This window comes from Felis catus, chromosome B1, assembly GCF_018350175.1.
Source record: "Felis catus isolate Fca126 chromosome B1, F.catus_Fca126_mat1.0, whole genome shotgun sequence".
NCBI classification, from domain to species: Eukaryota; Metazoa; Chordata; class Mammalia; order Carnivora; family Felidae; genus Felis; species Felis catus.
Genome location: NC_058371.1, coordinates 125715892 through 125743233, shown reverse-complemented (window position 1 = coordinate 125743233; position 27342 = coordinate 125715892). Strand labels below are relative to the sequence as shown.

At 37.9% G+C, this 27342-nt stretch overlaps 1 protein-coding gene and 1 long non-coding RNA gene across 3 annotated transcripts in view; one reads left to right on the top strand and one right to left on the bottom strand.

Moving 5' to 3' along the window:
* The window catches only part of UNC5C (unc-5 netrin receptor C), a 357599-nt gene that overhangs the window by 114299 nt on the left and 215958 nt on the right, over window positions 1-27342 (bottom strand). For both annotated transcript variants that reach the window (XM_019829187.3, XM_011281792.4), the window contains exon 3: window positions 11607-11750. In XM_019829187.3, coding sequence (XP_019684746.1) covers window positions 11607-11750 — 144 coding nt within the window. The remainder of the gene's footprint in view (window positions 1-11606; window positions 11751-27342) is intronic.
* LOC123385010 lies at window positions 183-11666 on the top strand. The gene is made up of 3 exons (XR_006596926.1): window positions 183-779; window positions 10271-10506; window positions 11534-11666. It is a non-coding gene; the product is annotated as an uncharacterized LOC123385010 (long non-coding RNA).

Here is a 27342-nt window from a genome sequence, read left to right as displayed (position 1 = left end):
CCCCAAGTTTCACTTTAAGAAGATAAAGTAAATAATCCCAGCCAATTAAATGCTATTTTATTTTTTCATTTTAAAAATTCTTTAGGGTCAAATACATCTCGGTGCTTGGTGCTTAGTACATAGGAGATCCTTAAAAAATGTTGAATTAAAATCAATTTCCAAAATAATCTGGTAAACCCGTTTACTGAAGATCTGGAAACAATTTCTCTTATGGTAACTATACAAACTCTTTGAAATTACACAGTTCAACCCCCTTACTTTATAGATAATACATCTAAAACCCTCAGAGGTTAACTTCCTTGTTCAAGTTCAGCAGCTATTTATAAGCAGGCTACCCCATTATGTAGGTCTGTTGAAGGAGGAGTACTACATAATGCTTGCATTTATTTCTTATAGAAATGACCACAAATTTACTGGCTTAAAATACCCAAAATTTATTTTCCCATAGTCTGGAGGCCAGCAATGTGAAATCAGTTTCACTGGGCCACAGTCAAGGAGACAGTAAAGCTGTACTCCCTCCAAAAGTTCTCTGGGAGACTCCAAAGCTTGACTCTTCCAGATTCCGTGGCTGCCAGCATTCTTGGTTTGTAGCAGCATCGCTCCAGTCTCTGCTTCTGCAATCCCACGGCCCCTCCTCTTCTATCTGTGTCAAATCTTTCTCTATCTTTCTCTTATAGGGACCTCTGTGATGGCAGTTAGCACCCACCTGGATAATCCTGAATAACCTCTCCCTTTCAGGATGGTTAAGCACATCTGCAAAGAGTCCTTTTCCATGTAAGGTAAGGTTTACAGGTTCCATGGACTAGGACCCTGATGCCTTTGGGACCATTATCCAGCCTACCACAGGGGTTATGAGTGTGCAGCTTGGATCCACCTGCCTGACTTTAATCCTGGTCCTGTGTGTTCAGAGATTTATGTGCTTTTGTTTATTCATCCCTAGAATGAGAATAACTACAGTACTTATCTCACAGGGTTATTGTGAAGATCAAATAAAGTAATACATGTAAAAACCCTTAAGAGGACAATACTATTACCTAAAAGCCCTCTACAAATATCCTCACTCAGATATCCATTCCATCCAGCCCCAGCTGTCAAACTTTGATAGAGTTCCTGCTTATACTGATATTTAATTAAATAAATAATAATTTGTTTATTTACGTATTTATTTATTTCTACCAAGAAGCCATACTCCAAGTATCAGAATTAAGCTCCTTGCCTCCCAGACTGAGCAAGTCTTGACAAAGCAGCTCTCAATCTAGAGAAACTCTGTGCTTAGAAGAGGTCCATGTTGCAGTACCTTCTGACACAGGTCTGTCTTCGCATCAAGCAAATATAGCTGATTTACTATGATTCACATTTTCATACAATTAATTCTTTTACATGTTGAAAGAACAGAGAGGTGCTGAACCTTTTTTTTTTACTTTTGAAAAATTTGTTTTAATGTACTTTCAAAGTGCTCCTCTAGTGAATAAGATAATTCTGTGGTCACATATAGTCATAATACTTATGCTCTTAGAAGGAAAAGAAGTATCTTTCTTCCAATAATGATAAAAGGCACTAATTATGTTGTCATAGTAGAGTACCACTTATGCTTAAATCACCAACTCTGGCTGTTAATGGGAAGTAAGTGCTGTGAACTGACCAGTACAGCATATTTTGAGAGAACTAGATCAGTCTTCTGAGCTTTGGACACTTATTAAAAGTAACAAATGCCAACCTTAAGGCCATACAGCCCTAAAAAGTTTGCCATGGTTTTCTTTTTCAGGAATAGCTTATCTTATCTTGCCTAGAATTTTTAAAAAATCATGATTTTTTTAATACATATATTTAGCAACTCTTACCATGATTTTTAAATGTAAGGGACACAATGTCTACAAAATATGAGATGAAGTTCTCTTTCCCACTTGCCTTTTCTTCTCAAATATTGTAAAAGATAAAACAAAACAAACAAAAACCAGCAAACCAACATAAACTATATGAAGTTTCATCTATAATTAGGTGGAAAAGTCAAGCATTGTCACAAGTGTGTTTAAGATTCAGATTCACCATTTCCTAAATAAATGACTTGGTCAAGTGACCTAAGGCTTCCTACTCATAGGACTACTGGGGGCTTATATCAGAGTTTTATTTTGTAACCTGTTTTTTAAAAAAGTAATGTTTTTGACAACCCTTGGGAATTTACCGCGAACACTTTCATACTTCAATCCAGGGACAGAGGTTGGAATGATCTTTAAGGAAATCAGCAGAAGGATTATCTTGGCAATGTCTTTAGTTTTACCCAGGGATGGCTATCCCTTACTGCACTGAGGTCATTTAAACAGAGAAATCCTAAGTGCACAAATTCCCTGCAGAAGGGAAACATAATTTCAGCCATTCTTCTTTATTTCTTGGCTTTGGGGCATTTATAGAATAAACATATTGGTATTCAGTTTTGCTAAAGGGTTTTTTAAAAAATAAATATTTTAGAGCTAGAGCTCCAAATGACATCCATTACAGAGAAGAGGAAGGGAAAAACCCATACAAGCCACTCTTTTATATTCACACTGCATCTTTAGTTTTAGAAAAAAAATGATTATATGCCATCACAATATTTTTTAAGGTATGTCTTAGGGATAAATAATAAGAAACATGCCAACTTTATGGATGAGGAACCAGACATATCAAAAAGTTAAGGCTCTTTTCTCAGAGTACAAAGAAATGAATGCAATGATTGCAGACAAGCTTTTCTTGCAAATAAGCAGTTTAGCCATAAACTTCCCTTTTCATACAGCATAAAACATTACTTTAATGGCACATTTTAGTCCAGTGGGTTGCCAGCCCTGCCTATAACACATAGATAGCTGATTTCTCCCAAAATGTAACTTATGAGACAGTGTTCTATCAACTGGTCGTCTACCTCTCAGAATAAACATGAGCCGTGAATGTCTATGGGTTTGTGGGGCCTCTATGAATCTTGGGAATTTCTGTCCAAATACAATAGAAAGTATGTTTGGAAAAACATAGACTGATGAAATCAGGTATGTGTTATAGTTTTTAATCTTCACATGGGGTTCACACGTGATGAACTATTTAATAAAACAGTTGAGATTTATATGGAACAAGAAGAAATTTATTTTTAAAGATTTCCCTCTCACTATCTAAAAAAAATCTAAATTGTGCAGTTAATCTTCTCTAATTCAAAGTCTGGCCTCTGTGACTTATCATTGGCTCATTAGGGTGCTTAAATGATTGCACAATGGATCATATCAATCCACAGTTCAGAACTGAATGTTAGGAAACAAGCTATTTATTTGGTGTGCAGGCAAACCTGCTGGGCTATATTAAGATACTTGGTGTTAGGCTACCGGATTCTGTCATGGTATAACCTAAATCTTTCAGAACACCTGGTTCAAGACATGTGTTATTTGGCTAAATAACTATAATTTAGTATAATTTAGTTTTGTTTTCTGCCGAGGAGACAGGTTGGAAATGGAAAAGTAACATATAAGGACACAAGCAATGGCTTCTGTGTATATAAACCAACGTAATAATTCACAAGAGTACATATATTTAATTAAAGATACTGTTCCCCCACACCATAGAAATTTTAATTAATGAATTCCCTTAAGAGACATATTGAGTTCCTACACTGTGCCAAGCATCACTGTAGGCATTTTGAATTCCTCAGTGAATAAACCCAACAAAAATCTTTGCCCGTGTGGATCTCACTTCCTAAGGGGGTGAGGGAGATAGACCACAACCCGCTAACATAATAAATAAGCAAGTATATAGTAGATGAGAATTCAGTAAGTGCTACGAAGAAAATAAGTAAGTACAAAAATGTGATGGAGGCTTGCAGGGGGAGCACAGAGGCAATCACTTCAGTCTATCGGATGTCCTTGAATTACTTGGGTGAGAAAACATTTTTACTAAAAGAACATATCATTAGCATTGAACAACATCATCACTTTGTTGCATCTTATGCTTTCAGTGTAATTCAATTTCATTCCATTTATTTATGTCTTCAGTTACTTAGCACCAACCATTTGCAAAGCACTATTTTTAGGCATTGGGGCCACAGTGATAAAGAAAATAAAGTGCCTGATATTGTGCAGCTTATATTCTGGTGGTGGAGACAGTCAACATAAAAGCAAAAAAATAATGATGAAGAGAAACACCCTCAAGAAAAAGAAAGCAGGTTTGGGCTTCGAAGAGTGACAGAGTTGGGGTCCGTGGATTTTAGGTAAATTGGTCAGCGTTGACCCCAGTGAAGAGAAATCTGAATGAAAGAAGAAAGTGGGCCCCATTTAAGAGTTGAGGAAGACTCTTCCAGGTGGTAAGGAACAGATATTACAAACAGCTTGTATTTGAAATGAGTGTATTGCACTCAGAAACAAGGAGACTGGTGTGGTTGGAGTAGACCAAGCAATGGAGAGAGAGAGGAACCCGAGGCCTTATTACACTTCTGCACTAAATAATAGCGAGCTTCTGACATTATGCCTATGGAAAAAAAGACAGTTTTGTGAACTACTACCTGACATAAACATTATTGTCCTCCCCTCTCCTATTTGTACCCAGAGTGTTCATTAAAGCCTGAACTCTGTCCAGCTGGTCAGACCAACTTCTCCATATACCAGCTGTGAACTCAGGCAGGACTTTATAATCTCCCTTTGTTGTCGGTTTTCTCATCTGTAAAATAGTGATTAGTATACCTGTCACATAGGATTGTTCCAAGGACTGAATGAGCTAGTCCATGTGAGTGTTGGTCAAAAGGTATAGACTTCCGGTTACAAATGAATACGTTCTAGGGATATTTTTCTGCAGCATGGTGACTACAGTTAATCACATTGTATTATGTATTTGAAATTTGCTGAGAGAATTGACTTTAAGTACTTTCACTAAAAAAAAAAAAAAAGATAACCATGTAAGGAGAAAAATAAGGTGATTGAAACAGTGTCACAATTTTTATCATTATTCTACAATACTTCTGTCCAGTACCAGTTGCATGGGGCTATCAAGCAATTGATGTGGGGCTAGTCTTAATGCAGAAGTTCTATAATTGTAAACACATCGGATCTCAAAGATCCTTGGACAATGCTGTTCTGGATAGCATGCTAGACACTACAGACTCATAAATATGAACAAGGCTTGGTCCAAACCCACAGGTGGTCACAAGGTGGCTCTGATCTCAGGGAAAAGGACAAGGAAGCTATGAGAGACAGCAGAGAGGGCCAACCTAATCCTCCTTAATTCTTCCCAGGAACTATCAAATTCCAATCTGTAGCCAGTGGCCTTTGTGATTTATTGGTTTGCACACAGAATAAAGAAGACATTCTTAGGAACCATCCTGCCACTCCCAGGAAGACGGATTCTCTGTGCACATAAATCCACTGTAACTCCTGAATTGTAGGGGAAAGGTGACCATATGGAGTGTCCCTCCATCCTCAGGCAAGGGGGAAAATTACAATCTAATTGTATGTGAATTGGCAGGGAATTTCGTCCTCTAGGATTGAGAACCAAGGCTTGAGACATGAAGTTGTAAAACAAGAAGATACTGTTTAGTTTTTAATGTTAACTTAGTATTGGTAAGTTTCAAAATGCACAAATAAAGTTTAAATCATTATGTCTGTTGTTATGAACACCTATTATCATTCACTGAGCATTTGTTTTGTGTCTGGCACTATTCCAGATGCTTTACAAGTTTATCCAATTTAATCTTGAAATAACCCTATCATTTGCATTTCACGGTTGATGAAACTAAGGCTCAGAGAGGTTAAGTCATGTGACCAAGGTCGTATTAGTAAGTGATGGAACTAGGATTTGAACGTAAGTCAGCCTGGGTCCAAAACTTGTGCTCTAACCAGTCCACTGTGCTACTGACACTATTATCCCTCCCCACTAACAACAACAACAACAAACACACCCCCAACAATCACCACAGCAAAACAGCAGCCTTAGTGAAATCAAGACATTTCCCAAAGAATGACAGTATTTGTTAACATTTTGCCTGAATTATGGTCCTGCCTTAATACTAGGAATTTTCCCATTGGCTTTATAAAAAGGGAGGCTGGAAGAAACGACCTAATGAAACTGGTAGCTATCTTACCATAAAGGCTCCTTGGATAGTTACTACAGTGCCCGTTTGAGGTCTTTCAGAAGAAAGTCCTCTCTTTGCAATGGAAGCCACAGCTCCCACATAAGACCCCAGCCCTCCAGTAAATGTGCACGATTCTAGAGCAAGCATGTCATGTTCTCAGCTCATGCCTGGCTAAATTCTAACTCTTAGGTTTCCTTTTTTTGCCCCTCTGTCTTAATTGTGTCACAAATTAGTTTTATATTTTATATAGTTTGAATAAATAAAATATTATAAGCAGATAAACAGAGCCAATATTCATTCCTGCTTTAGAAACTTCTGAAAATAGAGCTTTTTAATGAAAGAATGATGAGCCTCTCCATCGTATACGTGAGTATACATCTAATTAGGTGAGAGGTAACTGCATTTATTTAACCTTAGCATCACAGTTATCTCTGTCGGAGATAAATTTAAGCTTTAATTGCAGTTTATGTGATGGCCATCTGTCAAATATTACTGGGCAAAGCCCCACAGCTCACTTGAAACAGGGCAAACTAGAAAATTTGCAAGTTTGTGCAACATTAGCACAAACTCACATCGTAGGAATCAGCCCTGACAGAGATCACCGAAATTTAACCCCTCCTTTTTTAGCGTCATAAAAATCTACATGAATAAATCTTTACATGTTGGATGGTCGTCCTCGGCCACACACATATGAATTCAGTAAAATATGGAAGTACAGGCAAACTGCTCTTCAGTCTTATTGCATGAAGATGAAAAGGTGTTATGGGTAAATTAACCTCTTACTAGAACAGTTTGTTTGGTTATTATTTGAAAATGTCAAATTATATTTAGTGAAGTTTGTATAATATGTTGCAAAGAAAGATGGGGTTCTTATAGATATTTAATATTTATGTGGAGAATAGGGACATACATATAGATTGTGTGCGTGTAATAATATATATATACATACGACATATACATATATCGTGTACTATGACATGACGTACATATATTTGTATATATATATGAAATTGGCACAAGATATTCATCACTTGGAACTATGCAGTCCTTAAACTTCAGCTTCTAGCCAAGCCAATTTAATATGGAATATAAATTGGCAATTTTAAATATTTATTGTAACTGACATTAATGAACATATAGCAATGAAAGATAAAGATACAGTCATATCATTGTGTTGCTTTTGATTGTAATTAGAAGCTAACTTTGTTGGGTTTCTTTTATATATATTTATTTTGGGGAAAGTGCAAGTGGGGTTGGGCGGAGAGATGGGGATCTGAAGAGGGCTCTGTGCTGACAAGCTGACAGCAGTGAGCCTGATGTAGGGCTCGAACTCACGAACTACAAGATCAGGACCTGAGCCAAAGTGGGACACTCAACCGACTGAGTCACCCAGCTGTCCCTAGAAGCTAACTTTGAATTCATTTAAATATTTGACCAAAACAATTAGTTTCTTATTTCCTTTAAAAATGTTTGAAACTACCTTTTTTCTTCATGATTAATAAAGTATTCAAGATTTGTGGCAGATGATTGCAGTGGATATGGGGTATGCCACTGAGACCCCTTTTTAGGACTGATGCCACCCATTGGGAGTGTTGCCCTCAGCTGCTGAAAGCTGACTTGACCCAGGACACACAATTGGGTAGGGGCCCACATCCATGGACTAGTCTATGTGGAGGAATAAAGCCTCACTGACCCCCTATATCTCACGGTGGGGTAACTCTAAAGGGCCATTTGAGCTCCAGAGCTCCCTATGGGGCCATCCTTTGTCCTGAAGCTCAAGTCCCCCTTCTGCTCAATCCTACTGCCCACATATCTCCACCAGTATTGTCTCAAAGAGTCCTCTTTAACACCCTCTCTGTGTGCATGTCCCTATTCCAGAATCTACTTCACAGAGAATCCACAAAAGACAGAGGAAAATCTCCATAGATATGCTCAGAGAGGAAAGATTAATGTATAGCATTTTAATAAACTTCACCGGGAGATTTTTATTAACAGTTTTAATTCAACAAAATTTATTAAACATCTATGATGTTCTAGGCGTTAGGCTAAGCACAAAAGATATAAAGTCAAGCAAAACTGAATTAAGCAGAATTTATCTCAAAGAACTTGCTGGCATGAAACACAGACATTCCAACCAGTGAATATAATTTAATTGAGACAAGCCTTGTGTTAAGAGAATGGGCAAAGTGTTCTGAAGGTTTAAGAGAAAGGGATGCCTGTCTCTCTGGAGACCCAGGAGACAGGAAAGAGTTCATGAGGACGTCTGAAACAAACTCTTCAAACATCTCTTGAATCATTCTTTCCTCTCTTTCTCTCACATCTCACATCCAATCTTTCAACAAAAGCTATTACCTCTGCCTTTAAATGTAAAATAGTCCTCCCTGTCCACCATTCTGCTTTCTGAGGTTTAAGTTACCCACCGTCAACTGCAGTCCAGGAGCGGTTGTTCCCTTTTCTGACTTATCATGAGAAGGGTGACAGTAGACTAATACCACATCACCACACCTGTGCTGTTCATCTCCTGACGCAGGCATTTATCACCTCACATCGTCACAAGAAGGAGAAGGACAGCACAATGAGATATTTTGAGAGACAGTGCATGCTCATAACTTTTCTCATAGTATATTGTTACCATTTTTCTTTTTTAAAAAATGTTCATTTCTTTTGAGAGAGACAGTGTGAGTGGAGGAGGGGCATAGAGAGAGGGAAAGAGAGTATCCCAAGCAGGTTCCATACTGTCAGTACAGAATCCAGCGTGGGGCTTGAACTCATGAACTGTGAGATAATGACTTGAGCCAAAATCAAGAGTCGGACACTTAACCGACTGAGCCACCCAGGCACCCTTATAATTTTTCTCTTTTTTCTTTACTTATTGTTGTTAATCTCCTACTATGCCTAGTTTATAAATTAAACTTTCTCATAGGTATATATAGAAAAAACATAGCATGTATAGGGTTTGGTACTATCTGCGGTTTCAGGTATGTACTGAGGTTCTTGGAACACATCTCTCCCCCTCCCCCTCCCCCCTCTCCCCACCCCGGGGAAGGGAGACTATTGTATCTAGGATCCAGGTTATGCCACTTTCACTGCTGCTTGTCTATGCAAGCTTACCGTCCCTCATAGACACAGCCTCATAACTGGTCTTTGTGCTTCTACTCTTCATCTATTCTAAGCACAAGTCATGATTCTGCTGACATGGAAGTCAAATCATGAATTCCTCTGCTGAAAACATTCTAAAGTTCTCTTCTCAAAATAAGAACCAAAGATGTTACACCGACAGTGTCCTGGGCCATCTGCCTAGGATAACCAGCACACTCCTGCCCCAGGGTATTTGTATTTGTGACACTTGCGGCTCCCTCTGCCTAACTCCCCTTCCCCTCCCCCTTCAGGTTTCTTCAACTGCCAGCTGCTTCCAGAGGAATTCCATGACTACCCTCCCTGAGCACAATATACCCCCCTTTCCTGCTTCACTATTTAAAACAATTTTTTTAATGTTTATTTATTTTTGAGATATAGAGCATATGGTGGGGGAGGAACAGAGTCAGGAAGACACAGAATCTGAAGCAGGCTCCAGACTCTGAGCTGTCAGCACAGAGCCTGACACGGGGCTCAAACCCACAAACTGCAAGATCATGACCTGAACTGAAGTCAGGTGCTTAACCCACCCAGGCGCCCCTACTTTTCTCTGTAGCACTTACCATCTGCTCTGTGCCTGATTAGTATTTGCTTTATTTAGAGTTCGCCCTTGTTTACCCGAAAGTAAAACTCCATGAGGGCAGGGATCGTTACATGTTTGCTTTTGGCTCCATACCCAATAGGTACAACTGTCCCAAGAACAGAGTAAAAGCTTACTAAATATTGTTAAATAAATGAACGTTTACAAAAATGAAGGGAAGTAAGAGAAGGATGAAACCCTTCACTGTGAACAGTAGCTGGAAAGCATGGAAATCAAAGTATTTCAAATGTACTGTGACTAAAATGGAAACATTCTTTGTGGTTGACACTGAAAATACAGGCTGCATATATAAACCATGAAGTATAGTTGTCAGGGGCCGAACTGTTCACATGTTGACGTCCTAACCCTCAGGACTCCAGAATGTGACTTTATTTGCAGATAAGGCCTTTAAAGAGGTGATGAAGTTACAATGAGGCCTTTAGGGTAGCTTTAATCCAATATGACTCCTGTCTTTATAGGAAGAGAAATGCGGGCCAGGACAGTTGCAGAGGGAAGACAGTGCAAACATGTGGAGACAAGCATCCACGAGCCCAGGAGAGAAGCTTTCGGAGGAGACAGCATTGCTGGCACCTTGGTCTCAGACCTGTAGCTTCCAGAACTGTGAGAAGAAGATTTCGGCTGGTCAAGGCACCCAGGCTGTGGTACTTTGTATGCCAGCCCTAGCAGACTCGGACGACAGCATATGGCATTAAGGGTAAGGAATTTTTCCTTTATCTCCAAGCTACTGTAACATTTTAGCAGGGAGGGAAGTGATCTGGGCAGAGACCTGAGTTTCAGGAAGACTGCACTGTGGTAATATGGAGGATGGTCTAGACAAGGGAAATAAGTGTAGCCATTGAGACTGGCTGGGGCGTGTTTGCAATGGTTGGGATCTAGATCAAGTAGGAGGGAAGGGAAGAGGCAGATACGGAACTGGGAGAACCCTCAGAGCCAAGACTATTGGGACTCAGTGATGTGTTGGGGGTGATACTGATATCCACCACAAAACAGAATTTAGTCAAATGCAGACATTCAAAAGAGTTCAGATCATATAATTGACATGGATTTCAGTGGTCTCATACTTGAGAAAATTTCTCAGTATGGAACCTTAAGACAGATTAAAGCAGCATTCATTGTTGCTCAAGATGTGAATAGCACTCCTTGAGAAGAGGGGCCTGCAAAAAACAGCTGCAGGCTACATCTTTTTCTTAGGGATAATATGTATTAGCATATTTAAAAATCCAAGAATTTTGCAATGAATAAACCTATTTAACTTGGCCCCCAAAAAACTATTTTCCACATTTATTTGATTATGGAACGCTTTTTTGTGAGGCACTTCCTAACCTCTCCCTAAACATGAATACTCTAGAATTTAACACAGTTTGGAAAATAGTGCTGTGTTTTGATGCACTAGAATGGCTCCAAAAATGAATAGAGAAGCTTTGTATGGGTCATTTCTATTTCCAATAACAAAACTAATCAACATTGTCTTAACACACTGGCAGAATAAACTTATTAAAGGAATACAGTTTGGTTTTCCTGTAGCCTAATTATTACCAGATTCAAAAAGAAAATTCAGAATCTTTTGAAAGTACCACTAATTCTTTCACATCCCTAAAGACAAACTAAAAGCGTCTTGAAACAACAACAACCACAACAAAATGGTACCCTGGGGACTTAAGGGGAAAGTGTAGCTCAAATGCAGAAATCTGGGAGTTTTGACTACGGTTCTTTGAATTTAGAGCAGTTACGGTCTACATTTTTCCACCTTCCACCGGTTTCTGAAACCCATGTGGCCCGTGTGCCATGACTCACATGCGATGCGCACATAGGCCTTCCTGCTCTTTGTGGTGCCCGCCGAGCTCCAGGCCACACACTGGCACCAGTAATCTTCCGGCCCAAAGAGTTCTTCCACTTGCTGGCGCGAAATTTCAATGCTCACTTCCCGGACAATGAGACCTGGCAAGAGAAAGGAAGATTGAAGTCAGGAAAAGACTGGTACTAACAAAACTCAAACCATCACACCGTGTATTTCCCCCGAGTGATCCGTCTTGATGCCATCGATCAACACACCAGGTACCGTCACTGTCCACCTGTGATTTTTCCTCTGGCCCCAGTTATTGGACTCTCAACTTTTTCATTTTCTTATTTGCTATTTCAAATCTGCTTTCATCAGAAGATGAAAGTCGAACAGATCTATCACTCCACAAAATTACACCTTTTCTCAAATAGCCTGACAAACATTCACCCTCCACTGAGTTATCTTCCTTGGTTTATTCAAACATGAACTTGAATTTCACATCTCCTAAGGATGGTAACCAAATTATATAGGTTGTGGAAAGATATCTGTGTGCTGTACATAACCTTACAATAACTAAATCTTCCTAACTCTTCACATGAAATGACAGAGATTAACCTAAAACTATAATCATAAGTATATGAGTCACAAATATATATAAACACATATCACATTTTATTATAATATCGTCTGGTACCAAAAAGCTATATACAGTTTTACAACACCTTGTATAGTTTTACAGTAACTAAATCTTCCCCTAACTCTTCACATGACATGAGAATGACCTAAAACTATAATCATAAATGTACATATAAAATATATATGCCAGGTTTTATTATAATATAAGCTAGTACTTTATAAATATGTGGCGATTATTTAAAACTAAGTTCTTTTAATAGTTGCATTGTAGCTATTAAGGCACACTGTTTTCTTTAAAAAATACCAGCCTTAAGTTAACAAATCCCTGCTATTTTACCCAAAGAATGTGTGACTTTAAAGTTCTCATGCACAATATTTTGAAAGCCCAAATGTTTCTCTATAATTGTAATGTAACCAAAATCCTCTGAAAGTGGCGTCCAGCTAAAATGCTCAAATAATTGGATTTTATTTTACAGCATTATATCATCCTAAATAACAAAAAATGAACTAAGAATCTGAGATTATCATTTTAGGAGTATTTATCTTAATGTACCTAAGCCTATTTCTTAGAGTCATTCTGCAATGTGCTTCTTTGCACTGAGCAAGAAGGATCATCTGATCAATGTACGTGGACAATTGCCAGTTTGACTGCACACACTTTCCGTATGAGGTACCTATGGAGAGTATTGGCAGGGGCATCCTGAGGGACTAGAAGAATTTGACTGGGTTAAGTATAAGCACAGTAAGAAAGATTAAATATATTTCTTTGTACTTTCTATTCATGCATGCATTCATTCATTCATTGCACCAATATTTAATATCAATTATGGAAAAGGTATTGCCCTAGGCACTTGTGAATCTCTGATGAGTAAGATAGTCCTTACCCTCAATGAACCTATATTATTGTGCAGAGGGTACATATTAACTACAGATTATACAATTTATTATTTAATTACAACTGTGTTCAATGCTGCAAACAAGAAGTATAGTGAAAATGAGAGTGAATAACAAGTGAACTCAACTTAGTACTAAGGATCCAACATGAGTTAACTTGGTTAAATTATCTAAGGAGAGGGTCAGAAGATATGGGAAGACGCAGGAAAGAGAATGAGGAGATTGAGAACCCAGGAGAAGACAACTGAGCACCAGACACAGAGATGGTGGCATGAGATGAAGCTAGGGAGAAGAAAAAGATCAGTTAATATGTATTCTTGTGGACCAGTGGTTCTCAAAGTGTAGCCCCAGAACAGTTTCATCAGCATCACCCGGGAACTTGTTGGAAGTCAAATTCTTGGGTCCCACTCCAGACTCAAATTGAGTATGAAACTTTGAGAGTTGAGCCCAGCAATTTTGGTTTAACAAGCACTCCAAGAATTCTGATGCATGCTACAGTTTGAGAACCACAGCTGCACTCCATGTTCAGAATTTGGGATTTCTTTCTGAAAGTCATGGACAGCATCAAAGTGTGTTAAGCATGCAGATGATGTAATCAGATGAGAATGTAAATATAAATATATATGCACACATATATATGTGTATATTTGTGTATATATACACACATCCACATTTATATGACTACATTATGAATATGAAAAATATGAATATTAGGAATTTTTAGTTCCTAAAAGTTATGATTTATTAAACTATTTGCATGACTTCTTGGTATAGGTGACATGAAGAGTACAAGAGTATTCCAGAACTTGTCCTAAAACCGAGACCATGCTCAAATGGGTCAAAGCCCTCAGGAAAAATAAGGAACACTCAATATAAATGGATGCTGTTCCACTAGGGAAATAAGCAATATTTTCTATCAGGGACTGCAGGGACTTGAGTCATAGAAACAACTAAGTCCTTAGATCCATTCAAGAGCCCCTGAACTGAAATGAAGCCCAGGAAAGTGAATTTTATAAGCCAAGGCAGGGCAAGATCCTGAAGGGGCAACTCTGTGGCCAAAAATGTATTAAATATATTTAAAGTTATTGTTGAAAGTCTTGGAAATTAGTATCCTTTATGCTTATACAGTGATCAGTTTAAAAAAATTTTTAATGTTTATTCATTTTTTGAGAGAGAGAGAGAGAGAGAGAGAGAGAGAGAGAGAGAGAGAATCAGTGGGTGAGAGGCAGAGAGAAGGAGACACAGGATCTGAAGCAGGCTCCAGGCTCTGAGCTGTCAGCACAGAGCCTGACATGGGGCTTGAATTCACAAATCGTGAGATCATGACCTGGCCGAAGTCGAACGCTTAACTGACTGAGCCACCCAGGCACCCCCACAGTGGTCAGTTTAAAAAGAATTTTCAAGAAACTGGCATATCTAAGTCCCTCACTCCTCTATGAAAAGATCGGTATATTATTTTAGTCAATGTCTAAATAATAGAACAATCTCCACAGCATAAATCCCAACTTATTAACAAATAATGCTACTTCCCTTCCTCTTTCCTAGTCTCTGTTAGGCCCTCTCATTTCCTGTCTTACTGCAATTATTATTCTCATTTTCTGATATCTAGGAGTTCATGGAAGGATGGCACACAGCTTTCCCCCTCACCCCTGCCCCACCCTTCTTTTTTATTCCACTCTCTGGCATTTAATACTTTTGCCTGTTTTACTTGTTTATACCTTCTCTCTTCATGCAGAAATTCAGTTACTGGAAAGAAAACTCTTCCTTTAAAAGCTGTTGCAGTAAATTTACAGTCACCAAAGGGCTGGTAAACCTGTAGTGTGTATTTCCTCAGAACTATAACGGCTCTTTCCAAAATGCAGGGCAGCGACAAATGGGCTCAGGATATTAAAACCACATACAAATATTTTGTGTCCCAAGATGATAACATCAGGCTTTAGTCCCCCTCCTTTTACTTAAAGCAATTACAGGAAACCTAATTAAATGCTAGGGGAACTTCACTAGGGCCACTGTATCCTTCAGCCCAAATAGGCTCATGGATGTTTCTGCTGACCACAAATCTGAGGCCTTTTAAGAAGCCACAGACTGACCCTCCTGCTACAGGGATTATTCATAGTATGAATGTTCTGAATTGTGTGGCTCAGGCTCCCTGTGGGTGCAGGAGTCAAACACACACCGATTTTTGTCTTCAGCTTGATAGACGCCCCATTCAGGAGGAGCTGGATTAATTTGTTGGGTATACTTGTCCTGCCACATGCCCAGAGTTTACATTCTAACTTTTGGTCAACCACACTAGAACAAGAACTGAAGCAGGAAGCCTCTAAACACTTCCAGCTTAGAATTCCCTACAATCAATTGCATTATTCAAGTTCTGAGTTACTTGGTAATGTACCATCTTTCATTACCATAGGTAAGTTCTTTACCTACGACATGCTGCTCGTCGGCCCAGAGGCTAGTGGTTTGGCTAAAAAGTAGGTAATATCCTTTCTCTTTGAAAGTAAAATTTGAAATCTGCTTGAAGTCTTGAGATGGAAAAAGCAAGCTGCCTTGAAATTTGTAATGCCATCAGCATCACTTCCAAGGCGGGTTGCTTTGAAGAGCATTTGGGAACTTGAAATTGGTTTCAGGTTACTTAAGGATGGGGGTGGAATGCTTCCTTCTACAGATTTACTCAAATACAAATGTGTATTTTCCATCACGTCTGATAAGATCAAAGATTTTCCATCAGCATTCTTCCTTTAATAGTGGCATCTCAAGGATGCATGCTGTTTGAAGTTTGCAGTGATCTGCTTTTATAAGAGGATTTATTGTGGCGTGGGAGCTAGAGTGCAGGCAAGTAATTAGCATGCTATATCAAGAAGTCTTATAATGAATATGAATATGCACTTGCTAATAGGGAATTTCAAATGATTTTAGAAATCCAGATGCAAATGCAACCCTCTTATTGGATCTTTGTGAGGCTATACATGCATATGCAATAAAATCTGGTAAATTATATGTATCCTTTATCTTTAGCATAATTTTAATTTTATTATAGTGGTCAGGCAGCACAAATAGTGTGTTTCTAGAGATTATTATAAAGTGAGCACAAATGCATGACAAATCCTGTTGTATAATTATTTAAAACAGTATCTATATTCCCCCAGAAGTATAATCTGTAGTACTGTCAACAAACATTAAAAGTCCACTGTTGTCAAGAAGTATGTTATTTAATACTTTTTTATCTCCAGTATCTCCAGCATCCTGCTGTTGATTTATCTTATTTATTAGGTGATACTCCAAAATCATGCATCATCTCAGAAGATTTTTTAAGATGTGGTCATCACAATCTGATCAGTTCCTCTGAAACTATTTCTATTCAGATGTCCCCTCACTTACCCAGACAGGATTTTCCTTTGAAGATGATTCCAAACCACTTATGCCCAAGTTTCCCCACACCCTACCTGCAGTGGGCCCCTGTAGTTCATAGGGGTTTTCCCTGGTGTGTATCTCATGGTCCCTATATTCCCTGGAGTCAGTGGCCCAGTTCTTCCCAGAGAAATGGGCCCCATCCCACCCACAGCTGAGGCCTCAATAAACTGACTTGGGCTTTCTCTTCCTCATGGATATGGACTGGACAGACCATCTGACTCTCCCAAAACAGACTGACCTTGTTAACAGAAGCCTTTGATCCCTGCTTGGACTTCTTTTTGGCCATTGCTGTTACTAATAATGGCATGGATGAACAGTCTCATCCATTTTTGTTGACTATAAGAGGCCTTTTCCTTTTATCTCTGGAGGTGACCAACCATTATTCCTGCCTCCCCACTCCTTATCCTCTTTGTCTTTTTGTAAACATAAAATTGAAATAAAGAAGTTGTTTCACACATAACAAACAAACCAACAAATAAAATAAAATGTGGTCATCAAATCCTTGCCTTCTGATACCTCATGTATGTTTCACTTAAAAAGCATCCTAACCCCACATTAGACTTAGGTGTTATGTATACCCGAGTTGTATTTCTCATTCTTCTCAATTACTTTTTCTTTCATACAGCAAATGGAAGGTTTGAGACATCATGTTGCATAGACCTGGCAATTCGGCTTCCTCCACACTCTCCCTGTTGGGAGAAGAGCTGCAGAGGTCACTCTACCAAATCTCATTATAGTACATTCACAGGACAGAGAGTGGTGGGAAACACATGAAGTTACAGGTAGGGATGATCTGGGATATATTACAACACTTTATTGAATTAGTGTCGTCTCTTTTTCATGCTTTCTCCCAGAGCTTAATCCTATTAGTTTTCACTAATATGATCTAAACTAAGATACATATCTGTTCTAGATGTCTTAATACAAATTAAATCACACAAAATACCAGCATTATTTAAAAGGATGTCACACCAAAAAACAAAAACAAAAACAAAAACAAAAAAACAAACACAACAGCAAAAAACCCTGACAATTATTTCATCAGCTTGTAATTCTCACTAAAACAATCAAAATATAATAACTTGAAAGGCAGACCTTTACTACCAGGACATAGTTTTATGCTACATGAAGTCATCTGACAGTCTTTAAACTTCATCAGGAAAAGAAGACACTGTAAACACATAATTCATCAACTTTTCTCTGAAATGTGTTCCTTGGATTTTTTAATATAATATTTAATATATAAACAGTCCATCTAATTAACTAAAATTACTTTGTATAAATGGAAATTACAACTTACTGGTATATTAGATTTATTATAATTTTGTTAAAGTTACATTTATTATCTTTGTGGTCAAGATGAATTTACAAGTCAAAGAATAACATGACTGGGACTGAATGGTTGTTTGGAAGCATTTCATACCTAGGTCATTGACTTGACTTCCTTTTTACATGATCATTTCTAGTTACTTGGTTCTGTTTGGCATTCCGTGTCCAGAGAACCTGTGTTTTGTTTTGCTATGTTTTGGTTTTGTCTAGAAATGAGAAGAAAATATTTATTGGATGGTGTGTCTGGAGTGGGGAGATTTATGGTGCTTTTAGAAAGCTATGTGACAACCATGGATAAATGCAGCTTACCTTAAAACTTGAGATGTTAACTGCAAGATGATATTAAAATAGTTATAAATGGTACTTCCTCTGACAACATTAGCACTGCTTTCCCTTTCCTTTGCCGAAGTGTCAGGTTTTGGATGTTACAGGAGAAGCAGTCCTCCTATTTTTGATTGGACTTTCCAACCACCATCAAACTTAGAGCTGTGAGTATTAATGGTAATTGGAGTGGGGGTATGCAAAATGCTTTTTCTTACATACAGAGTGGTAATAAATTGATGGATTAATTCTACTAGTTCTGCCCAATCATTTAATTCCTATTCTTAACTTTGGTGATAAAAAAACCTGTTGAATGTCTCTTCCAAGAAGTCTTTCTGAGACCAAAATGGGAGCTGAAAAGTTTTCTCTTTTTTTTTCTTTTTTAATTTTTTTTTTTTTACATTTATTTATTTTTGAGAGACAGAGAGAGACAGAGCACAAGTAGGGGAGGGGCAAAGAGAGAGGGAGATACAGAATCTGAAGCAGTCTCCAGGCTCTGAGCTGTCAGCCCAGAGCCTGACGTGGGGCTCGAACCCACAAACCATGAGATCATGACCTGAGCTGAAGTCGGACGCTCAAACAACCGAACCACCCCGACGCCCCTAAAATTTAACTTCTACCTTGTATGTCAATGTTCTGTAGAGTAAAAAGAATCAATTTTGTAAAAATATGACAGCAATTTAATTTGGGAGAACACAGAGCACGTTCCATTGAGACAGCAGATACGTTACTCTTCTAAATATTTTTTGTGAAACATGAAACTTATTACATATGTATTTGAATGTATATTCCAACATTTTTCTTTAAGATATAATTCTTAATAATTAAATCATAACTACATGCATTACTTTTTATTTTTATTTCATGCAAAACATTAGTAATTTCTTTTTTTCTCAACTAAAAACAGTTTTTTAAGTTTATTTTGAGGGGGGGGGAGAGAGAGAAAGAGAGGGAGAGACTGCAAGCAGTGGAGGGGCAGAGAGAGAAGGAGAGAGAGAGAATCCCAACAGGCTCCACACTGTCAGAGCCCCACACAGGGCTTGAACTCACAAACTGTGAGATTATAATTTGAGCCAAAACCAAGAGTTGGACATTTAACTGAGTGAGCCACCCAGGCACACCTAGTAATTTCAATGGAAGTAATTTTACCATAATTAAAAAAAAATCTTGTCCATAAGGGTGGGGAAGAGTGCTGCGTGCATTCTGCATGCTGCGGACACAGTGGTAAAGAAGGCAGATACGGTCTCTGTCCTTCACAATTCATTGTGGAGACAGTTCTTGAGCCCCTATTTTATGCACTGTCATTTCCAACATAGCCATCGAGATGAACTCTTTATGGATCCTTTCTGATTAGTTTACTGTCTAATGCAGGAAACAAATGGGAGTTCACTGAATACAGTGACCCTGTCATATGCATTGCATATGGATCCGCACATTAACTGGCACACATATTTGTCCAGTTAATGTACGTTAAATGAATAAATGTCTTATACATAAATCACATGTAAATTTAATTGTAACTCAGAAAAGTAAAAGTAGCTAAAATTTATTGGGCATCTACCATGTGTCTTGGTTAATCTGCATAATAATCCTTGGGAATGGGTATTATTATAATACAGGTAAAGAGCAGAGGTCAGAATTTAAACAATTTTTCATGCAGCCAATGATTACCAAAATCAAGCTTTAGATCCATTATTTATTTGAATCCAATGTTCCTGTTCCTTGCACTATACCAACATTCCCCAAATTGTGTCTCAAAAAAGGGTTCTTTGGTCAAATAAGTATGGGGATTTCTGTTTACTATGTCTTCCTCTTAGAAACTCAAAATGCTAATCAGCATATTAAAGGCATTGGTCAGAAGTTCTGCCATAAAAAAAGTATGTTTAATTTGGACTGCCACCACTTCCTCCAAATTTATTAAACCATATAAACCTACAGTCAACATAAACACAGAGCCCCATATCATCATGTCTTTCAACATAGTTTGGCACTTTCCATATATTTATTTATTGAATGAAAGTAATCTACTATTTGGAAAATTCTGAAAACTCCCTAAATAAAGCTATAGTGAAATAGTTTCACATGGAGAGATCAGGGTAAACACGGGGAAGTGGAATATTTGAGTTTGATGCTGAAGCATGGATTGGGTTTAAAGACTTAGAGAAAAATCAAAGACACTTCAGGAGGATAGAATAGCACAAAGCCAAAGGGCACAGATGAAAAAGCATGGAGCACTACAGGGGAGAAGAGTTTACAGAAACCAACTAAAGAAATAAGGCCATGGAATTAGATAGAAGAGAAATTCATGGAGAGCCTTGATTGGCAGCTGGAGAAGTTTATTCTATGGAGTGGGGAACCTGTAAAAGTGGTAAATTGGTAAAATGATGTTTATTCAAGTGACATATGCTTTAAGGAAAAATAATCTGTCTCGACTAGTAAACAAGACTAATCTGATTTACTTTTAATGGAATTTTAATCATTTTAATTTTAATTATGATTACCAAAATTGTTCTTAGATCTGTGATATTACATCAAGTCCTTAATCTTAAGAGCTTAAAAGGAATATTCTTGGTGAGCCTCTGAAAACACTGACGATGGAAACTAGCACATATATCCAAAATAATAATTACTCATACTGTTGGGCTTTCATTTTGTACTTATCTCATGTGATTTAGAAGCAAACATTGAGATCAATCACCTCTGGATAGATTGCCACTTATAACAGTTCACACACAGTATACTGAGGACAGCTGTTCACTTGTCTTAAAAGCAATATATTTCATACTCTTTAAAAATTTTTTTTAACGTTTATTTATTTTTGAGAGACAGAGAAAGAGAGACAGAGCATGAGTGGGAGAGGTGCAGAGAGAGACAGAGACACGGAATCTGAAGTAGGCTCCCGGCTCTGAACTGTCAGCACAGTGCCTGATGCAGGGCTCTAAATCATGAGCTGTGAGACCACGACCTAAGCCGAAGTTGGACGCTTAACCGACTGAGTCACCCAGGCACCCTGATATATTTCATGTTCTTAAGGAAACCTTTAAACCAAACTAGAAAGGATCATTAAAAAAAATTCAACTCATCCAGGATAATTAATGTTACAACCAGGAGATTAGACAAATATTCACCTACCATACAACAACCTAGTAATTCACTTGGATTAAGAAAATAAATTCTTGTTCAATATTTACTATTTGACTTTTGGAAAGTCCTAAATTCATCAGGCCTTGGTTTCTCAACTTATAAAACAAGATAACTTTTTTGTCTTGTTGGCTTGTTGAGAAAAGAAATGGAATAACAGCTATAAAAGTAATTCAAATCTGTTAAATTATATACATGTAGTATAAAAATAACAATTATTTTGACACTATAACTATATTTTATTCACAAAATTACCATTGGAGGTACTAACATAGATTCAGGGAGGGGAGGACTACTATGATGGGAAATTATATTAGGCACACACCCAAATGAGAAAGACATGGCTGGTTTTGGAACTTTTCAGCAGATTTGGGACAGTCAGGTCTAGGTGGGGACACCAATCACCGAGGGCAATACAGATCTGGCTCTGATATTTAGAAATGAAGTTTGAACAGCAGGAAGGAATTCTGGTGATTTGCCTTTAAGTTTCTTGTCTTTCAGCCAAGTAACCCAGGATTTTACCAACCCTCTAGGCTTCCCACTATATTAAAGTGTAGATAAAGTAAAGTTATCCTGGTAAGATGAGTGGAAAAGTCTACTTATTTCGGTAACCAGAATGCTTGCTTGGTTCATCTGTTAGAAATTCCTTATATCCATAGTGCATTATGCAGGTGAGACAGGGACATTAAGCAACTGAATGGAAATTACCAGGTAGGTTAGCATGAACTAATTTGGGGCAGAATAAGCAAACTTTTACATTTTAGTGAAGATTTAAAATTGATGAGTGCAATCACACCTTCTAGGTCTTTCTTCACTTACCAACCAGAACATAAGTTCTATCAGAGTAGAGATTTGTGTCTGTTACATGCTGTCCCTGTGGCATAGAATAATATTCAGCCTCACATTGTGAGCATACAATGAGTATTTACTGAATAAACAAAAGAAGATTTTCCCTAGGACGCTATTACATACTTATTTAAAAGATATATGATTATATCAAAATATTTTTTTTAATTTTTTCATTTATTTTTGAGGGGAGGGAGGGGCAGAGAGAGAGGGACACACAGAATCTGAAGCAGGCTCCAGGCTCTGAGATATCAGCACAGAGTCCAATGTAGGGCTCGAACTCACAGACCGTGAAATCATGACCTGAGACGAAGTCGGATGCTTAACTGACAGAGCCACCCAGGCACCTCTCCAAATATATTTTAGAGAAAAGGAACTTTCAGTCATGATGGCACTTGTACCTCCTTCCCTAGCCAGAAAGACATCATCAGACACAACTTTGAATTAAACTTTGAACTGGGTTGGCAGTCACATTGAGAATGGAGTGGGAGGAGCAGAGTTTTCATAATGGTTTTTAGGTTCTTCAAAATTATTTATAATAACTGAGTAAACACAGGTCAAGTACCAGTGAAAATATTTTTTCTTTGTCTTTTAAGGAACTCAAATATGCAAGAGTGACTCATTAATTTACAACAAGAAAGTTTAACTTGTGAAATTCCAAGTAGAAATGAAAAATATTAGCATTTCATATTTTCAAGGAGTAGGTATTTGAATGAACTGCCACTGAAATACCAATTTTCAATTTTAACTTTATATAAGAACTAAGAAATAACTGTGTTCTGATATTTTCAAAATATTTTTATATATTCTAAGATCCTTTTTCAAATCATTCTATTATCATTCCAAAAGGAGACATGATTTAATAAAAACAATGAAACCAGGTATAATACACTTATTTTTTTTTCCTTTTTTTAAAATACAGAATGTCTCCTTGTTTTTTTTGTTGAGTCCAAGTTACATATGCTTAGTTTTTGATAAGCTTATAGGTAGAATTCCAGAAAACAATATTGATCCAGATTTGACAATAAAAGCTTATTTGTTTACTTTTAATGTTTATTTGATTTTGAAAGAGAGATACAGAGTGTGAACAGGAGAGGGGCAGATAGAGAGGGAGGCACAGAATTCAAAGCAGGCTTCAGGTTCTGAGCTGTCAGCAGAGAGCCTGACGTGGAGCTCAAACCCATGAACCATGAGATCATGACCTGAGCCAAAGTCAGACGCTTAACTAACTGAGCCACTCAGGTGCCTCCCCTCAAAGCTTATTTATTTTTTTTTAATGTTTATTTATTTTTGAGACAGAGAGAGACAGAGCATGAATGGGGGAGGGTCAGAGAGAGAGGGAGATGCAGAATCGGAAGCAGGCTCCAGGCTCTGAGCCATCAGCCCAGAGCCTGACGCGGGGCTCAAACTCACAAACCGTGAGATCGTGACTTGAGCTGAAGTCGGACGCTCAACCGACTGAGCCACCCAGGCGCCCCTCAAAGCTTATTTTTAATTAATCCTTGGCAATTAAGTTAAGTGAGAGATAACCTTTAGAGAAAGATATGGTTCAAATTCTGTTTTCTCAAGTAACTAGATGTATGACCTTGGGAAAATTCTTTTACCTCACTAAATGTCATTTTCCTCAACAGGAAAATAGGAATTAAAATTCCTAATTCAATGGGTTCTTATAAGGTGATACATGTGAAGCTCTTTGCAGAGTTTACCCTTAATGCGAGCTAACTAACAAGATTTCCAAAGCTAGAATAATTTATGCTATGCTTTGTACTAAATAACTCTCCTCATGTCAGAGGCTTTACAAAATAAGTCCACTTTTCCATCACAACAGCCTCCAGGGCTGCTCTCCTACATGAACTTTTCTTAGTGATCCTGCCTGCACCTATGTTGAATCTATATCCTCTCAACCATGGCTACTGAGCCACGAGAATAGAGCACAGAGAACACCCACCTGCACTTAAATACCTTGGCTCAGCAGGGGCAACATAACTTTCCCTCATAGACCATTGGCCAGAAGTAATCACGTGGCTCTGCAGACCCACAAGGATGCTGGGACTTGTAGTGTTCCCCTATATCCAGGAAGGACAGGAGAACGGGATGGTAGTATTAGAAGTCGCACTACATTATAATTGACAAAGCTACTTCAATAGGAAAAACAAGGTGCTGAGTTTTTAGGAAATCACAATCACACTGAAATATCAGTAATATGAGTAACTTTGGGTAGGGCATTAAATTTCTCATTTTCTTAAACTTTAAAGTCTTAGAAGGGGCCACAAAAGCAATTCTGGTCAATGGAATGTGAGTGGAAGATACATGTACCTTTTCTTGGCCAAACTGGTGAAGAAGCTTGTGGGTCTCCTCCCTGCTGGCTGGTTACTGAAGAACATGAGGCCAGAGAGCACAACAGAACCACAAGAGGAGAGGAGTCTGGGTCCAGAACTGACCAAAGGGAACAGAGCTGCCCTACAAGCAAGGATACCTTCCTGGTAGGTAAACAAATGTACCATTCTATTGCTTTTGAACTATACTATCTTTGGTGGGGTCTGTTACTGCAGCTTACATGATACAGCCTTAAATGATACAGACTATGAATAATATGCTTGGCACACAGCAGGTTTTTCTTTTTTTTTTAATTAAAAATTTTTTTAATGTTTATTTGTTTTTGAGACAGAGAGAGACAGAGCATGAGCGGGGGAGGGGCAGAGAGTGAGGGAGACACAGAATCCGAAGTAGGCTCCAGGCTCCAAGCTGTCAGCAGAGAGTCCGACGCAGGGCTTGAACTCATGGACCGTGAGATCATGACCTGAGCCAAAGTCAGATGCTTAACCGACTGAGCCACCCAGGCACCCCCACAGTGGGTTTTTCTAAATGACTACTAGATAAATGGATGCCAAAAATACTAATCCCACAATGCTTTGGGTCTTTTTTTTTTAAACCAAGATTCAGTGCTTAGCTCCAAATTATTAAAATTTTTTTTTTAATTTGGCAACATCTTGTTGGATATACAGAGAAGAACTTCTATTAATTCTGAGAGTTTTCAAATATCTGAATGTGTGATTTTAATATTATGCTCAAAATGCTATAAACCAGAGCAATTTGCTTAGCATGTAACAAAAATATTATTTTCAGGATGGCACGCTTGCAATCGTTTTCAAAATATCACTTCCAACATAATGTTGAACAAATTGGTGTGAAATACTAGGTTATAATGTTTAATTACCAGTATCATTTCTTTACAGGCAATCTTATTTTGATGTTTTCATAAGAGATAGAAAAACTTAAACTTGAACAGGAGAGTGGCACCTGATTCTGAATATTGGGTGTAACTTGTAATGTATTCATGTCCATTCTGTACCAGCATCACAGAGAAAAAGGAAGAAGAAAAAATAATTGTTTCCTACCATGAGCTCCAATTCACTGAGATATTTATGTAACTGCATTAACACTGCCAACTGAACAAAGAACTTCAGTCATGTATCTTTTCATATCTTCAGGCAAAGTTTAATTCCCCTTCCCTTCTTTTATAAATGATTTCCTTCAAAGGATACACACCCTAGTGGATAAACAATCTTCACGGGAGAACATGAAATTTAGCTATTTAATATGTACAGTTCAGTGTCGTGAGGTGTGGAATCATAGTAAATAATGTTTTGTGATGACACTAACACTAATAAAGATGATGACATTTTCATGATTAGTCATGTTTTTAGTAAAGGGAAATTAATAGATAAGACTATTCACTCTGAAAGATACATACAACATGCTGACAAACAAAACTGGGTTTCAGCATAAAATGCATATGTTATATAGATAGTATACGCATACACCTAAATTCACTGTGCATGTTTATATGCATATCTTTCATCTAGTATTTTCTTTTCACCTACAAGTTAGAATGCTTTTACTTCATACTCTATTATAAGCCCATTTAGTCACATTTCTGTCAGATCCCACTTGCATATTCAGTGTTGAATAAATCAGTGGCTAATAAATGTCCTTGAAAATGTGTTTAGAAATAAATAATGAATTGCTGTATCTGATCATAAATGCACATTTTTTTTTTGCTCTCAGAATCCTACAAAGAATAGCCTGACCTATTACATAAATATATGGAAAAAGAGAAATAATTATAGGCAATCATGTAAAAGGAGCCTGGTTAACTCTTCCTAAATGGATACACTACAGACCAAAAAAATGTTGTCATAACTGTTCAAAAAATTCCACTGCAAAGGAAATACCAAATGAGGATAGGGAGTCAACCTTTTCATCATAAGTGCTTTTTATCACATCTCCATGGGCTTGGGACGCAGGCCCAGCCCCACAGTGTGCAGAACGGCGGGCTGCTCAGAGTTCCAGCCCTACAAGTGTCATCCCCTTGAAGGTACCTCTCCAGGTGACCACAGGCACGCTTTCAATTTACGGCAAGATGGTATGACAGGCAGCATGGGAGGACAGCAGCGATGGAAATACAGATCAAGTACAGATAAAAAATATGTCCACCTTGACAAATACAAACAAGACTTTTCGGTAACAATGTATGGGGAAGTATCTCTTGACAAATGCGAAGAATACAATCACTTCTTTCTCATTAATACGTTTCACAATCCCCTTCAGATTCCATCCCAACCTCTCTCCACAATCCAGCATGTCTACACATCCTACATCTATACTTACTCAAATAATACAGATTTATGTCCCCTGCATATACCTTATAAATGTCAACCATCCTTCCTCAAAGCATCTTGCTACTCAGCAGGTTTCAAATTTGTTTTTAAAATCTATTATGTGGGTGATCCTTCAGCAATACTTTGAAGTGCCTTCCCTATTAAAAGTGAAGAGAGATCTGGTGTCCTAAGAAGAGAAATAATGATAGCTTATGGCTATGATCTCACATCTTCCTGACTATGAAATAATTGTCTCTGCTTGAAAAAAATAGAACACATATGCCCAAGTAAAGAAAAAAAAAAGCAAAAACAAAATTTAGGAGGAAAAAGGGACCACATAAAATCTTGCCAAAGGTTCATGCTTTACATAAAGCTGCAGTTGGGACTTTACAAAGGAAATCTCTGCACTTTTTATTTCTGGTTCAGAGGATTTACATGCTCTTTCTAATGATCTGGGCCTTCAGCACTGGGTAATGTCTCCCAGTCCCCAGCTTAGCACTCATGCAAAATT